The sequence below is a fragment of the Dipodomys ordii genome, unplaced genomic scaffold, assembly GCF_000151885.1.
Source record: "Dipodomys ordii isolate 6190 unplaced genomic scaffold, Dord_2.0 Scaffold2, whole genome shotgun sequence".
NCBI lineage: Eukaryota > Metazoa > Chordata > Mammalia > Rodentia > Heteromyidae > Dipodomys > Dipodomys ordii.
In genome coordinates, this window is record NW_012267218.1 from 9,309,881 (window position 1) to 9,326,663 (window position 16,783).

A 16,783-nucleotide genomic window follows, 5' to 3' on the forward strand; every position below is an offset into this window, starting at 1 on the left:
TCAGCGCCTTGTGCAAGAGGCAGGAATTTACATGGTACCATTTTGGATGGTTGTTTTTACATTGTCCTTTTTTTTTTATGTCAGTTGTGGGGCTTGAACTCTGAGCCTGGGCGCTGACCCTCAACTCTTGAGCTCAAGGCTAGTGCTCTACCACTTGAGCCACATGCACCACTTCCTGTTTTCTGGTGGTTTATTGGAGATAAGAGTCTTGCAGACTTCCCTGCCCAGGCTGGCTTTGAACTGTGATCCTCCGATCTCAGCCTCCTGAGTGGCCTCCGGCACCAGGCTTTTTTTTTGTTGTCCTTTTTTGGCATTGCTTTTTTAGTACGAAGGCCTTGAGCTCTCTCTCACCTGGCTTTTTCTTTCAAGGCTGTTGCTCTACCCCTTCAGCCTCAGCTCTACTTCCCTCTTTTTGCTGGTTAATTGGAGATTAGCTTGTCATGGATTTTTCTGCTGGAGCTGGCTTCAAACCGTGGTCCTCAGTTCTCAGTCTCCTGAATAGCTAAAATTACAGGTGGGAGCTACCAGCACCTAGCTTGTGTTGTATTTTTATTTATTTATTTTTGCCAGCCCCGGGGCTTGAACTCAAGACCTGGGCACTGTCCCTGAGCTTTTTGCTCAAGGCTAGTGCTCTACCACTTGAACCACAGCACCACTTCGGGCTTTTTGTGTTTATGTGGTACTGAGGAATTGAACCCGGGCTTCATGAATGCAAGGCAAGCACTTTACCACTAACCTACATTCCCAGCCCCTTGTATTGATGGAAGATAAATTTCATAAAACCCCCTCTTAAGCACACCGAATGTGCTCAGGACTCAGCGTCTGAGGCAGCAGCTGTGTGTACGGGGTGGCCCACAGCTCCTGGTCTGCCTCCTTCTTTGTGGTCTGAGGGCTTTACCTCTTCCCCTGTGGGTTCCCCAGCTGCCTGTATCTTGGGGTGTCTTCATGGTGCTCAGGAAGGAATGGCAGACTTGCTGAGTTGTCATCTCAGAGCTGGGAATTGTCTGGGGGTTACACACAGGATCCAGGAGCCCCACCCTGCCCGGGGTCCTCCCTGGCTCCCAGGGCTTGCTCCGAAGCTTGGACGTGTGTGGCAGGAAGCCTGGGGAGGAAGCAGAGTCTCGTCGGATTTTGACTTCTGGGTTTCTTATAGGATGTAACCCCCCAAAACTTCCTTGCCGTGCTGAGGGGTGATGCAGAAGCCGTGAAGGGCAGAGGATCTGGGAAAGTCCTGCAGAGGTAACGTCTACTTTATGGACATGGAGTGCTCTCAGTAAGCTAGAACCCAGGAAACCGAAGTCATTCTTTGCTCCTGATCACCTGAGAAGTGACAGCATGGGACTGTCCTCACCCGGGAGAGGATGGACAGGGGGAAGTGTCCATGGTAAATCCTGACAGCCCATTTCAAATTAGCCCTGTGATCTGGTGTCCCTTACCATTTCTTTTCTTTTTTTTTTTTGCTGGGCCTGGGCGCTGTCCCTGAGCTCTTTGTGCTCAAGGCTAGTGCTCTACCACTTGAGCCACAGTGCCACTTCTGGTTTTTGTTTTTGAGTGGTTTATTGGAGATAGGAGTCTCACAGGGACTTTTCTGCTCTGGCTGGCTTCAGGCGATCTTCAGATCTCAGCCTCCTGAGGAGCTGGGATTGCGGGCGTGAGCCACCTGTGCCTGGTGACTATCATCTCATTGTTTTTGTCATTTGTGGCTTGTGGCACTGGTGTGTCCCTACCCTGGGGGGCACAGTGAGGCAGATGTGAGTTCCCACGGGTGAGTCAGGTTGTGGGCTCCCAGCTTGATGTCAGCCTGTGTCCTGATCCCAGGTCAGCCTCCCAGGAAGGCTAAAGATCATGTTGAAGAACACTCACCCAGTGTTCCCCCCGCTGGCAGTGGGCAGGTGCTTGTCTGTGCTTATCTCTTAGCCTGTCTCCTTTAGGCTGGAAGCAGCTTGCAGGAGTCAGAGCCGAGGTGGAGCCACACAGGGTGCACTGACTTCTGGTGACTTACTGTGGCCAGGGAGGCGAGCTCTCTGAGGGATCCATGGGAGGGGTGGTAGGGGCATCGGAGGGTGGGGCCTACGGGAGGCCGTGGGGTGCCAGGCACCGACTCTGGGGCGATCTGGTTGCAGACGGTGGCTCTCATGGGACTCCACGATCCCACTCACACCAGCGTGTGCTCAGGTCCCCGACTGCCAGGTGATGGGGCCACCTTGCCAAGGCCCCTTCGTTCCAGCTGTCCTTCGGATTGGAGGGGTTCGGGATGAGTTGTGGTTCAGAGTAACCTTTGGAGCCAGAGGAAGGGGCTGCACCAGCCTTCTCCGTGATCCTCACATATCCTCTTCACTTTTGGGTGAAGAAAACCCTGCAGAGCTGGGTGCCAGTGGCTCACGCCTGTAATCCTAGCCACTCAGGAGGCTGAGACTTGAGGATCGCGTTTCAAAGCCAGCTGGGCAGGAAAGTCCAGTTATTTCCAATTAACCACCAGAAAACCAGAAGTGGCGCTGTGGCTCAAGTGGTAGAGCGCTAGCCTTGAGCTGAAGAGCTGAGGGACAGCGCCCAGGCCCAGAGTTCAGGCCCCACGACCGACAAAAAATAAATAAAAGAAAAAAGAAAGGAAACCCTTCAGAAAAAAAGGCAATGGAACTAGACCTAGAGGCTGCCTGCCTCCGTTCTCATTCTCCACCCTTTGTCTCTGCAGTGGGCCCCGGGACCATGTGTTCGTTTACTTCACTGACCATGGTGCCACGGGATTACTGGTTTTTCCTAACGACGATGTGAGTTTTTTCTAACCGTGTTGATCTTTGGGCTTTCTGTGCCAGGGATTAAATGTGGGCTGTAACACATATTAGGTAAATCTTCAAATACTGCAATTATGTCCCCCAATTTTGTTTTTTTCGTAGCTTTCTTAGTAAGTAGAAAAGATGACGCCTGTGGTGTGTGTATGCAAACATCTCACCAGGCTGGGTTTGTTGTGGCACTGGGCTTGGGGACAGGTATGCCAGTGGACAGTCCATCCAAGGATGGCTCTTCTGGTTCTTCATTTCCTGTCGTGGGGCCATAGCTGTCCAGGGACCAGATGTGTCGGTGTAGACCCAGTAGAAATGAGCGTGTGAACACGCATGGACCAGCGTGCTGTCTCCCCTTCTAATGAGTGGAGGAGACCCCGGGGCTTTGGCTGGGCTGTCCTATGAATTGAGTTTGCCTCTAAGGACAAGTGAAAGGGAATTTATGAAGTGTAGGTGGGTGGGACACAGCAGGTGGCTTCTTTTGGCGAGTTGATCTCAACTGTATGTCCCTCCTTTTCAGCTTCACGTCAAGGACCTGAACGACACCATTCATTATATGCACAAACACAAAATGTACCAGAAGGTATTGTCGGCCTGGGTGGGGGGGAGGGGGGAATCTGCCAGCAGAGCTCACAGCGTGTGTACCTGGCCCCGGACCGGCTGGACGGGTTTTCTAGAAAGGGATCCTCCGGTCAGCTCTGATTAACCATGTAGGGGCACTGGCCATTTGATGGAGTTCAGAGAGAGCTTGGGAGGTGTGGAGTGTGAATCAGCCCCAGGTGAGAGCTGGGCTGGGAAGCCCGGGAGCGGCTGCAGGTCTGGGAGCCACACCTTCATGCTGTTCCCAGGACTGTCCTGTTTCAGGGGAACACGCATCATTGTGTGCACTCTGGAACTCTCCCCTGTCTGGCACCCTTGAGAGGCTGCCCTGGGGGGGGACAAAGTGGAGATGCAGAAAGATGGGGTGCCCTGCGGTTTTCCTCTTTGGAAGGAAGATCGGCAGCGGTGGCTGGTGAAACTCGTTCTCTTCCTAAGTGTTGTACAGTTCCATCTTTCCTCACGTCACCTGCTAAATCATTTATTCCCTTAGCGATCCATACATGGCACGCCTTGTCAAATGGCTTCCGTGGCCTCTGGCAGCAGCCTCTTCTAGCAGCAAGGTCTCCCAAATGCCAGAGTAGAAAGGCTCCAGAAGCATGGGTAGAGGGGGCAGCAGAGCCTCAGGGGCCTTTGCCTGACAGGGCAGGCGCTCACGTGACTCCTCTGCCCCGCAGATGGTGTTCTACATCGAAGCCTGTGAGTCTGGCTCCATGATGAACCACCTGCCTCACGACATCAACGGTAGGTAGGGGAGCCTTGAACTGGGATCCTCTGATCTCTGCCTCCAAAGAAGTGAAGGTTGTAGACCTGAAACCACTGTGCTGGCTTCCCTAACCTGAGGGCTGGTGGACAGCAGGGATGGAAGAGCCCAGCTCCAAATGTAGTTCCAGGCCGGGAGACAAGGCACAACTCGAAGGCACCTTTAATTCCTCGTAGTTTATGCGACGACCGCCGCCAACCCCAACGAGTCGTCCTATGCCTGCTACTACGACGATGCGAGGGGCACGTACCTGGGCGACTGGTACAGCGTCAACTGGATGGAGGACTCGGACGTGGTGAGCCCTTGGCGGGGGCCGCCTCACACCGGGCTCTCCAGGCTCCCGGCCTCTGGACATGTCCGTGTGTTCCTTCTTGCAGGAGGACCTGACCAAAGAGACGCTCCACAGGCAGTACCAGCTGGTGAAGTCCCACACCAACACCAGCCACGTCATGCAGTACGGGAACAAGGTGAGCGAGGCCCTGCACGCTTCTGTTCCTCCACCCACCTGGGGCACGGCTTGGTGCAGAAAAATGGGATCCAGGTGTGCGAATGGCTGAGGCTTAGAAGGGGCGCAGCCTCGCACGGCCAGTCCAGAGGTCCTGGGGGCTCTCGTCAGGCCCCACTGGGTTCAAACTTGCAGACTTTGGGTAAGAGACAGAATATCTCTGAACCTACCTCATTCCTGGTGAGAACCATAGCTCCACTGAAGCTAGGTGCATAAGAGGAAGCCACGTGGGAGAAGCGTGCATGCTCTGAGTGTATCACGCCCCTCAGCTTCCTGCAGAGGGGCTGGGCCACACCTGAACTATGCATTCATTCATTCATTCATTCATTCTCTCTCTTTCCTCAGTCCATCTCCTCCATGAAGCTGATGCAGTTTCAGGGCGTGAAGCACAGAGCCAGTTCCCCCATCTCTCTGCCTCCAGTCACACGCCTGGACCTCACCCCAAGCCCCGAGGTGCCCATGGCGATCATGAAGAGGAGGCTGATGGCCACCAACGATTGGGAGCAGTCTCGGCGGCTGGTCAAGCAGATCCAGCAGCATCTGGATGTAAGTGTGGTAGAAGGCTCTTCCCGGCCACTGTGCCAGCCGCTGCCCTGGGTGGAGTAGACGCCAGTGGGCAATGCAGTGCTCATCCTCATCCTTTCTTAGTAAACCTGACCTTGACTCCGTCAGGTAAGGACTGGGAGCCGTCTCCCCTGTGGCCTTCCAGGTGGCCGTGGCATGTGCCATCCCCTCTTTTGCAACCTGGTTGCTTGTACAGTATTTGTATTTGCTGTTTGTTGACGAATCCAGTCCACAAGCCAGACTCTGGGGGCTCACAAGTATCATCCGAGCTGCTCAGGATCACAGTCTGAAGCCAGTCCAGATAGACAACTCTGGGAGTGTCTTCTTTTTCACCAGCAAAAAGCTGAAGGTGGAGGCATAGATTCAGTGGTAGATCACCAGCTGTGAGTGAAAGGGCTGAGTGAGAGAATGAGGCTCTGTGTTCAAGCCCTCTTCTCAGAGCACATGTGCGCGTGCATGCGCGCGCGCACACACACACACACACACACATGCGTGCACACATATCCAATCCATAAAGCACTTCTGCTACCTTAAGACAGTGATGATCGCAGCTGGAAGTCCCTGCTGAGGTTCCCGGGTAATCCTACTGACCACCGAGCCTGTTTGGTGGTTTAGAATTGTAGAGTTAGTTTCAAACCATATCTGTGCAGACACTGGCGTGGCAGGAGGTCATCTGTCCTTTCCATCCCGGACGGCCCTGGATTAGCACTGGTTCATAAGTGACACTGACACAGGGCACTGGAGTAAGGACGGCCCGGACTATCTAGGAGGGATTTCACATTCCACGTGTTGGTTTCAAATGAGCATCTGTCATTATCCCAAGTGCCACACCTCAGGGGTGACTGCCTGGTTTGCCAGGACGTGCTTCAAGCTGGTGTCCGACACCGCGGTCCTCATGCTTTTTCGGTCCCAGAGGGCTTTGTTCTTGGTGGGTTGGGTCTGCTGATATTACTTCATGCAACATTGAGATGGCACAGAAAGACATCTTGTCCTTAACCTTCCAAGAGTTCATAGCCATGGAACCCTGGTTTTCTTGGTTGGCTTTAACAGCAGCATGACTCATGCAGGGTTTCTTTTTCTTTCTTTCTTTTTTTTTTAGGGGGGGGTGTCAGTCGTGGGGCTTGAACTCTGGGCCTGGGCGCTGTCCCTCAGCTCCTCAGCTCAAGGCACTCTACCATTTGAGCCAAAGTGCCACTTCGGCTTTTTCTGTTTATGTGGTGCATGAGAGCATCATGCATGCAAGGCAAACACTCTTACCACTGAGCCACCTTCCCAGCCCCTCACACAGGGTTTCTTTAGTGTCTGCTACAAATTAAAAAATGCTTCCCAAAGCTGGGTGCCAATGGCTTATGCCTGCAATCCTAGCTATTCACACGTCTGAGATATCAGGGTTAGAAGCCAGCTCAGGCAGGAAAGAGTGAGACCTTTGCACCACATTTTTATGCAAAATAATTACTTTTAACAAGGAAATCCTAGATTTAAAATCACTCATTCAGAAATAACTAAAAGAAACTCATTTTGGTTGTATGTGGCATTGCACACCTACAATCCCAGTCCTGAAGAGACTGAAGCAGGATCTCGAGTTTGAGGCCAGCTTGGGCTACATAGTGAGATCTTATCTTGAAACAACAACAACAAAAATCCTGTAATCCTCGCTACTCAGGAAGCTGAGATCTGAGGATTGGGGTTCGAAGCCAGCCTGGGCAGAAAAGTCCATGAGACTCTTTATCTCCAATAAACCACCCAGAAAAAGCCAGAAGTGGCGCTGTGGCTCAAGTGGTGAATGCTAGCCTTGAGCACAAAGAGGCTCAGGGACAGTGCCCAGGCCTTGAGTTCAAGCCCCAGGGCCAGCAAAACCAAAAAAATTCAGGTGAAGGAACTGATGACACTGTACGAAAGGAAAGGTATTTATTACCTGACATATGTAAATGTAACCCCCTTGTATATCACCTCTAAAATAACAGTAAATTAAAAAAAAAAGCCGGGTACAAGTGTGGCTCATGCCTATAATCCTAACTATTCAGAAGGCTGAGATGTGAGGATCAGAGTTAGAAGCCAACTCAGGTAGGAAAGAATGAGAGTCTCATCTCCAGTTAACCAGCAGAGAGCTGGCAGTAGAGATGTATGGCTCAAGTGGTATAGTACTAGCCTTGGGTGACAAAGCTAAGGGACAAGTGCCCAGGTTCTGAATCCAAGCCCCAGTAGTAGAAACCCCTCACCAAAATAACAGTACCACCCCCCCCCAATAACCCCATTTTATGTTCTTGTAATTTGTATGGAAGTGTTGTAAAGTGAATCATCCCAGAAGCCACATTTTGGAATATGGAATAGTGGAGTCTTTTTAAAATTTATTTTTATTTATTTATTTTTTGGGGGGTCCTGTTGTGGGGCCTGAACTCTGGGCCTGGGCGCTGTCCCTCAGCTCTTCAGCTCAAGGCTAGTGCTCTACCACTTGAGCCACAGCACCACTTCCAGCTTTTTTCTTTTTGTTTATGTGGTGCTGAGGAATCGAACCCAGGGCCTCAGGCATGCAAGGCAAGCACTTTACCTCTGAGTCACATTCCCAGCCCTGGAGTCTTTATTACACAGTTAGCAGGCTGCAGGTCGCCCGCTGTTACAAAGGCCTGCAGCGCCCAAATACACAAAACACAGCTAGGAAACAGGCTAGAGAGGGAGGAAAGAACAATCCCAACAATCCAATTCAGCTCCAATGGAGAACTGAATTAGGATGCCATGATGACTAGAAATGAGCCAGGAGACAGAACACAGGACAAGATCAAGGAGACACATGTGGTATGGAGTAATGGCGGCTAGGCTGGTCCCGGCCTGAATAGGGTCTGAAGCAGGGGTCAGATCCACAGGAAATTCCCAGTCCCAGGCACTGGACTGACAGATTCAGTAACCTATCAAATGCCCACCCCTGGGCTGGGATGTCATCCACCATGTAGCCAATGTGGTGCCAGCCAGACCCGACCCTACTCCAGAAGCCACGTCCCAGCGAGCAGAGCAGCCTTGCTTTCCCCTGCTTCTGTCCTGACTGCCAGCTCTGCTGCTGGGGTGGAGGAAGCCAGCGTCACGCAGATGGGTGGGGAAGGGCCTCGGGACCCCATGTCCCGCGCCACAGGCTGGTCTGCAGGGGACAGAGGAGGGCCCTACAGGGATCCCTACAGGGTAGAAGCAGAGCGAGGCGGGGCGGGTGAGGTCGGGTGTGTAGAGCGGTGTCCTCTGGGCCATCTAGCGAGCGCCTGCACCCAGGGCAGTGCGCTGGCCCCGGCGGACGGCAGGGCAGCGCCACGCACCACCGCCGTCTGCCCTGGGACACATTCCACCACTCCCTCCTTAGATCAGGCACAGCACACTGCACGCGTGCAGACACGCCACACGCACACACGTGTACCACACACACACACCACATACCCACATACCACACACGTTCCATACACACACCACGCAGTGTGCCTTCTCAGATTGCATTTCTTGGCTTCTCTCTCCACTCACTAGAGGCCAGATGAAGACAAGGTTTTTCTGTTTATGTTTTAGTGCCGTCCTAGGGCTTGAACTCAGGGCCTGGATGCCATCCCTGAGCTTTTTGATTCAAGGTTGGCTCTTTACCTCTTGAACCACCGCTCCATTTCTGGTTTTTGTGTGTGTGTGTGGTTCATTGAAGATAGGAGTCTCAAGAACTTTTCTGCCCAGGCTGGCTTTGAACCACAATCCTTGGATCTCAGTCCCTTGAGTAGCTGGGATTACAGGCGTGAGCAGTCACGGCCTGGCTTTGAAGACGCATTTCTATCGAGTTCCTCTCTGTCTCTTTCTCCCCAGGCCCGACACATCATCGAGAAGTCTGTGCACAAAATCGTCTCCTTGCTGGCAAAATCCGATGCTGCGGTGCAGAGGCTTCTGACCCAGAGAGCCCTGCTCACGGAGCATGCGTGCTACCAGAAGGCGGTCACTCACTTCCGCACCCACTGCTTCAACTGGCACTCGTCCACGGTGAGCCCCCAAAGCGAATCCCACCCCGTGCCCCTCGAAAGGGCCATCCCGGCCTGGGCTCTTTGTGGGGGGCCTGAGTTCACTCCCCCGCCTGAGCACTTCCGGTCAGTCCATCCGCTTTCAGGGTTGTTTATTTCTCTTCAGGCTGTTGTTGCCCCTGCCAGGCCCCAGCCCTCACCCCAGCCACGCGTGGGCTCTCCCTGCTGGCCCCTCCCCGGCCCACGGAGGAGACGAGAGAATGGGGTTTCTGCAGATTATACAGTGTCTGGAGTTGGCATTTTCTAAAGGCCTGTGATCAGCACAGTGGGGTCATGCTGAAGGAAAGCTGGCAGACTGTAACCTACAGACAAATGCTGCCTGCAGCCTGCGTCTCCCCGCAGCCTGCATCTCCCCGCAGCCTGCGTCTCCCCCTGCAGCCTGCGTCTCCCCGCAGCCTGCTACTGCATAGAGTTTTCCTGGAACCCAGCCATGCTCTGCTCATCATGTGCTCTCCGTGCTGCTTCCATAGTGTGCCTCAGCATTGGGGGCCAGCTGGGGTCACTGCAGCCTAAGGGCAGACCTAGGGGAGGTCCCCGCTGACCGGGCAGGGCCCTTGGGATTCTCTGTCAAGTGTCCTCCTTGGGGCGGAGAGCACAGTGGTCTGCTTGTATTGCAGACCTTGGCCTGCAGGCATTTTTCTTGGTAGACACTCAAATGACTGTCACTAGATTATCAAGAGAGCTGGGCATAGTGGCTCATGCCTGTAATCCTAGCTACTCAGGAGGCTGAGATCTGAGGATTGCTGTTCCGGGCCAGCCCAGGCAGAAAAGTCTGTGAGATTCTTATTCACATTTAATCAGCAAAATGCTGGACTGTGTTCTGGTTCAAGTGGTAGAGTACCAGCTATGAATGAAAAATTAAAGTGAGCACAAGGCCATGAGTTCAAGTCCCGGTAGCAGCAGAAGGCAGGCAGGCAGGAAGGGAGGGGAGGGGAAGGAGAAAAGGAGGGAGGGAGGAAGGGGCCTGAGGTCCCCCAAAAGGTTAAGGAATTCCTGACTGACGTTTTTCATTTCTGTGGTGTTTTCTGGAGCTCAGGGTTGATTGGCAGGAGGCAGAGATTTTGAGGATCATAGTTCTAGATCAGTCCAGGCAGGAAGCAAAATTCCCATCTATATGAGAGGTATAAATAGAGGAGGATCGATGTCTGAGATTGAGTTGCTAATGAACAAAGCAACACAAAAAGCAAAAAAAGGACCGGGGCATGATTCAAGTGTAGAGCACAGGCTTTGTCAGTGCAAAGCCCTGAGCTCCAACCCCAGTACTGCCAAAAAGAATGAGTTGTGTGGTGAGATGGTATGCTGATGATATGCCGATGGTAATGCTGGGCTCGTTTCCTTGCAGTATGAATACGCCTTGAGACACCTGTACGTGCTGGTCAACCTTTGCGAGAAACACTATTCCATTGAGAGGTAGAGCAGCCTGTGGCTACCTTTGGAAAGTGGGGGTGGGGTGGGGGGTCCCTGTGGGAGCAGGCAGGGCACGCTGCTGTCCTTCCCTGTGGGTGGCAGGACACTTGCTGGTGGACGTCGGCTTTGCTGAGTCCTCCGTGGCCGTGGCTGGAGGTTTGGCCACGGGAGCCTCGGCTCTCGGTTGGATTCCTTCTTTGGGGCTGGCCTGGCTCACCACATTCTTCCTGTCCCTTACAGAATAAAGATGTCCATGAACAAGGTGTGCCTTGATCACTACTGAAGAGCTACCTTCTGGAAGCCTCTCCAAGAGAAAATACCATCCACTCCTTAGGATGTGTGCTAGCCGGAGGTTGCAGAAGTGGGGTCAGAGGGCAGCTGTGGCTGGGCCATCCAGTGGGACCTGCCCTGCTACTCTGGTCCTGCTCCCCCCCCCCCCGCACAGGCCCACGTGAAGCTCTAGAGACTGCAGCTGGACTAGCCAAAGTTTTGAGAAACGGCCGTTTGCTTCTTGGGAGTTTTTTTTGCCATGGGTTTTCAGGAGCAAGAAATTCACTGCGGGGTGGGGAGTGGGGGGTGGGGGCAGGGGGCTTCTGGGACCAGTGTGGCATTTGTTCTGACAAATTTGCTGTTCAGGCTTTTTTTTTTTTTTTTTGGACAAAGCTGTAAGCCCCAAATGGAAAATGTTATTTTTAGAAAATGTTTTAATTTTTGATTGCTTTTTATTTTATTCTGCGATAACAGATAAGTTGTAAAGAAATAAAAGGTTTATGAGTGAAGCCTGCCTTCTCTTCTGGCCCTGGCTGTGCGGCTCGGGCTCCGTGAGGACCCTCCACCGTCCCGCAGGGCCGCCTCCCGTGCCGTCCATTTCTCTTCCTCCTAGTTACGGTTTGACTATGAAACATGCTCTCTTCCCTTCCTCCTTCCTCCCCCCTCCCCTCATAGGCCGAAAGCTTGGTCCTTAGCCTCATGGCGCTCTTCTGAAAAGTGGCGGGAACTTCGGGAAGCCCCCGAGATACTGGTGTGGGCTTTGAAAGATACTCCCAGTCCCTTCCTCTTTCTGCTTCCTGGCCACCATGAGGTGAAGCATCTCCCCGCCCTCTCCATTTGCCAGTGAAACCCTGGGCCACGGTAAAGAAGTCAGTGTTTGGAGACAGTGACAATAGCTGACTCACAAGAAGCCACTTCCCCTACTGCCATCCCCTCCGTCCCTGCAGGTCACAGGTCTAGCAGCAGGCTCAGGGCCTGTCCCTCACCTGCTGGGGGGCAGCGAGGGGACGCTGGAAAAGGTGTCTCCTCTACAGCTCCTCTCTGTGTCCTTGGCTTGGCAGCCACCTCCAAGGACTTCTGATGGGCCTGTTGTGAAGTCAACGCCAACTGTGCCTGCCCTGCGGAATACTGAATGGCAGTGTAAGGGAATGTGGTGTCCTATTTGTTCCAATATTAAAGCACAGCCACACAAGCCCAGCCTGTTCTATGGTTCCATCTATGGCGAGGTGTCCAGAAGAGCAGATCCACAGATGGAGGGGAGCTTGGAGCTTTCATGGCACTAAGGCCTCGTGAGAGGGAACTAACCAGGAATGCATGCGCATGACTAGCGGGTCTGCCCTCTCCCCTTCCTCTGTTTCCCTTTCTCCTTCCCTCCTTTTCTTTCTAGATTAAATCTTTGCTCTGTGGCTCAGGCTGTCCTTCAAGTGACCCCCCTGCCTTAACTTCCCCAGTCGCTAGGTGTATCCTAGCTCCTGGCTCAGGTATAAGGTTTCTTTTCACGGGTGATGCCTGCCAAACCACAGTCCTTGCATGATACAGGATGGAGCTGTGCACATCTGTTTCTCTGCAGGTTTGGTGTGGGAGATTTGTGATCACTGGGGAAAATATATAGCTGAACCACATGACTAGAAAATTAAGGTACATAAAGCCAGATGCCAGTGGCTCACACCTATAATTCTAGCTACTTAGGAGGCTGAGATCTGAGGATCACAGTTCAAAGCCAGCCTGGGCAGAAAAGCCCCCAGGAGACTCTTATCTCCAATGAACCACTCAAAAGCCAGAAGTGGTGCTGTGGCTCAAGTGGTAGAGCACTAGCCTTGAGCAAAGAGAGGCTCAGGGACAGCTCCCAGGCCCTGAGGGGCGCTGTCCCTCAGCTCTTCAGCTCAAGGCTAGCACTTTACCACTTGAGCCACTGCGCCACTTCTGGCTTTTTTCTTTTTGCTTATGTGGTGTTGAGGAGTTGAATCCAGGGCCTCAGGCATGCAAGACAAGCGCTCTACCACTGAGCCACCTTCCCAGCCCCTCTGTGAAAACTGTTTTATGTCAGCAGTAAGGCCTCTGGTCGGCAGTAAGCTATTGACTGTTAACTTTCTGGAGAGCTGAGAGTTCTACAGGGTGCAGGTATGGTGGTGCACACCCGTCATCTCAGCCCTCGGGAAGATGAGGCAGCCCGGGCTTACATTGCGAGAACAAGAAAGAAGAAGAAGAAAAAAAGATTAGCTTTGCAGCTGGGTAACTGTTTAGACAGAGGAGGAGGAGGAGGGAGCAAAACAAAAAGCCCAGATCCACTTCTTTCCCAGGGCCACTGTGTGGGTTACACAACGCAGTCCACTACTGCCCAGAATTCAGGTGGAAGGGCGCCATCTGCTGGCCAAGATCAGCCTCTGCCCTGTGGCAGCTCAGCTTCCTGAGACCCAGACTGCCGGCTCTCTGGGGGCCCCAAGAAGGCTCCCTCGCCTCTCCTGATGGGGTCCTCAGACAGGGCGGGGTGGGGGGCGCTGGCGCACTGTAAGAACACACACGATCCTTATAGCAGTCCCGCCATCCCATCGCCAGCCTGTCCCCATCCCGGGAGCCAGGCATCATCCCAGAGGGCAGAGCTGGTGATCCATTTGCCCTGTGAACACGAGCTTCATCTATTGCTCAGGCCAGAGAGGTCCCTCTGACCTTTACCTGCGGCTGGGGCCTCCCAGTGCTGGCCCCTGGGGGAGAGGCTACAGGGTGGGGTAGGACAGGGCAGGGAGGGGGCCCTGCCAGGGTTGTCTGTCTGCTTTCTCCCATCAGACCCTGGGACCTCAGGGCTGGCAGCATGCGGCACAGCCCTCATCTATGGACGGAGCCCCGCTTGGGACCATTCACACTGGGGCCCCACAAGAGCTATGTGACATTTATCAGTCACTTGGTAACTACCTACACTCAACGTCAGGGACACAGAAGCTAATCACCTCACCTTGATGTTCTGGAAAAAGAAGTACCAACCACAACTGCCATCCCACGGGTGATCTCTCATGAAACCAGCCTGGGGTGTGGGACCAGGGATGAGCCCTGTGTGGCTCAAGCTGAGGCATCAGGGAGGCTTCCTGCAGGAGCTGGGCTTTGAAGGATGCATAGGAGTTGAGCAGGCATGGACCATAGGAATGGTATTGCTGAAAGAGGAAGAAGCAGGGAGATGAGAGGTGTTCTGGAAATGACCCAGAGCTAGGAATGGCACCCAAGGATGGTGGGAGTGGAAAAGACCAGGCCAAGGGCAAGCAGGACGAGGGCCTGAGCCTCCAGGCGGGGGGGCCCTCCTGGAAGGGGTTAGGATGAGAACGGGGCCCTGGGCTGGCAGGCAGAGCTCCAGCTCCACTGGAGAAGGAAGTGCCATTTTCAAATGGTCTTTATTAACCCCACAGTGCATCTTCCAGTCATCCCTGCACCCGTCTGTTTACTCCTGTGGCCGAGGCTGGGTTTGTCCATGCATTGCAGGTGGTGGCTCGGCCTGGTGGCCCCAGTGTGCACATAGCTGCTTGTTGTTGGGCTCGGGTGCCACAAGGGGGCACTGTGGGCACTGGTGGCTGAAGACAGGCCCTGAGCAGGGTGAGGCCTGTCTTCATCCTGAGATGCTCCTGAGATGCGGGGCAGGTCCAGGCCATGCCAGCTCTGTCCTGTGCGGCCTTGGCAGCGGCTGTGGCCAGGGGACCCTTCCTCAGCCAGTCCTGAGCTCAGGCCTTCATCTGGAAAAGACCACAGTGGGGTGGCAGGGGGCAAGTGGAGGGAATGGCTTGAGGAATTGTGAGAACAGGGGGTGGGCTTGTTGCTGTAGCTGGATGGGGGGGCCTCTTCCCCCTAGGAGTCTGTTTTCCTTTTGTGTAATGAAAAACATGACCTCTCAGGACTATGACTATGCCTCAGGAAGCACCTTTGGCTGCTGCTTTATGGTAATTTTGGCTGTTATTGTGCCACATTGGGTCAGGCATGCTTGGTGGCTGGTACACACGTCTGACACGAACGCCAGTGTTGGCTGGTATACGGGGGACCTAAGTGTGAAAGTGTGAACGTGAGAGAGCAGCCAGTCCCTGCCTTTCCATCTAGCTAGTCTCAGGAAACAGTGCCATGGCGTGGCCTCACAGGAAGTTGGGCTCCCGCACAACCAGGCAGGGTGGGCTGGCACTGCCCCCGCCACCGTCCAGGGGCCGGTACACAAAGTGGAAGTCGCGCTTGGGCTCGCTGCGCAGCAGATAGCCCTTGATGTGGTGGGGCAGCGCCTCATCGGCCAACTGGAAGCAGCGCCCGTCCACCAGCACGAAGAGCCGGTGGTCCTCTGGCTGCAGCACCTCGAACTTCTCCGCGCACTGTGCGCACAGCACCTGGGCCGCCGTGTCTGCCCGCGAGGCCAGGGTCCGCGACTGCTGCTCAGGCTCCAGGTACGACACACAGATGAAGTCCTGTGGGGCGAGAGGAAAGGGCCTGACATCACGGGCGGGGCTGAGCAGAGTTTGGGTGTCACCTCCCACTCCCATGTCTGGCTCAGGCCAGTGGTGGGGGCCACTGTGGCCCCCAAGCTTCTCTCTGTACAGGGGAGGTGGCAGGGCAGCTGTGATGTGGGGAACAGGTGCATGAGCCCCTTTCTGACTGCACTGAGCCTGCGGGGCCAGCCTTCCCTCTGGAGTCTCCCTTCCACACTGAGTCCTAGCAGTGAGCAAGTGCACCCCCTGGTGGCCAGGCCACAGACTTCATCCAACATCCATCCATCCATCCATCCACCCAATAGCCATCTGACATCTGTCCATCCACTCACCCAACACCCATCCATCCATGCATCCATCCAACACCCATCCATCCATCCATCCATCCATGCATCCACCCAATAGCCATCTGACATCTGTCCATCTGCTCACCCAACACCCATCCATCCATCCAACACCCATCCATCCATGTATGCATCCGCCCAATAGCCATCTGACATCTGTCCATCCACTCACCCAACACCCATCCATTCAACACCCATCCATTCATCCACCCACCCACCCATTGGAGGTTCAGACTCTACCCTAGCACCCTGCAGTTCACACTGGTGAAACAATTCAGCCCCTTCAGGCCAGAGTTGCCCCTGGGGTTCGGAGGCAGGGCAGAGAGGGGAGTGAAAGCTTAGAGGAAATAGGGAGGGATCTGGGGACAGGAAGGAGACCCAGGACATGTGCAGAGGGATCTTACAAATTGAGGACAGGAGCCCTCACATGCACAAATGCACCCTGTAGACTCGACCCTCCACCAGCCAGGACCTGCCTGGCTCTGCACCTGTTCCCACTCACTGTGTGGACTTGACCCTTGTCACCCTCTGTGTCCTCAGCTGTGGACCGAGGATTACATCAGTTCTGGCATCATGGCTGTGCATTTGTCCATAAAGGGAGCTCGAACCTGGGACAACCTCTGAGGGCAGGCATCCTGCATCCTGAGGGCAGATGGGAACTGTGTGTGGTGCTGCCCTCTTGTGGACAGAGTGGGAACAGCAAGAGGATGGCTCAGCAGCCAAAAGGGTGCAGGGGTGCCAGGCTCCTAAGCAAAGGGATTCTTCCAGAGGGAAATTCTAACCCCTATCTGTGTCTTAGTAGTGTCCTGTGTTCTCCTTGTCCTCCATTAAGCCCCTCAAGGGCCCTTTGTAACTACTGCTGACACAGTCTCTGGACGTTCAGTCTGGGGAAGGGATTTAAGGTGTCAGGTGCAGAGGAAGCACTAAGAGGAGGCAGAGTGTACCCCTCCTAGATCTTCACCCCCATCCTGGGCCTCTCTCCTGTTGCTGGGGCTCATCTCATGGTGCTCTGAGTCAGCAGCAGGAACTACCGAGAAGAAGCAGGAAGTAAAGGAGGAGGGCCAGGCCGAGACC

The 16,783-nt window shown here is 54.2% G+C and overlaps 2 protein-coding genes across 2 annotated transcripts in view; one reads left to right on the forward strand and one right to left on the reverse strand.

The window, feature by feature from the left end:
- The window catches only part of Lgmn (legumain), a 30,789-nt gene extending 19,429 nt beyond the window's left edge, over window positions 1–11,360 (forward strand). The window contains exons 5-14 of the mRNA XM_013016932.1: window positions 1,154–1,239; window positions 2,693–2,768; window positions 3,301–3,363; window positions 4,055–4,121; window positions 4,317–4,435; window positions 4,518–4,607; window positions 4,991–5,191; window positions 9,032–9,202; window positions 10,583–10,650; window positions 10,888–11,360. Coding sequence (XP_012872386.1) covers window positions 1,154–1,239; window positions 2,693–2,768; window positions 3,301–3,363; window positions 4,055–4,121; window positions 4,317–4,435; window positions 4,518–4,607; window positions 4,991–5,191; window positions 9,032–9,202; window positions 10,583–10,650; window positions 10,888–10,930 — 984 coding nt within the window. The 3' untranslated portion in view covers window positions 10,931–11,360. The remainder of the gene's footprint in view (window positions 1–1,153; window positions 1,240–2,692; window positions 2,769–3,300; window positions 3,364–4,054; window positions 4,122–4,316; window positions 4,436–4,517; window positions 4,608–4,990; window positions 5,192–9,031; window positions 9,203–10,582; window positions 10,651–10,887) is intronic.
- A 3,616-nt stretch (window positions 11,361–14,976) lies between these two features.
- The window catches only part of Rin3 (Ras and Rab interactor 3), an 83,828-nt gene continuing 82,021 nt past the window's right edge, over window positions 14,977–16,783 (reverse strand). The window contains exon 12 of the mRNA XM_013013314.1: window positions 14,977–15,344. Within this exon, the coding sequence (XP_012868768.1) occupies window positions 15,024–15,344 (321 nt within the window). The 3' untranslated portion in view covers window positions 14,977–15,023. The remainder of the gene's footprint in view (window positions 15,345–16,783) is intronic.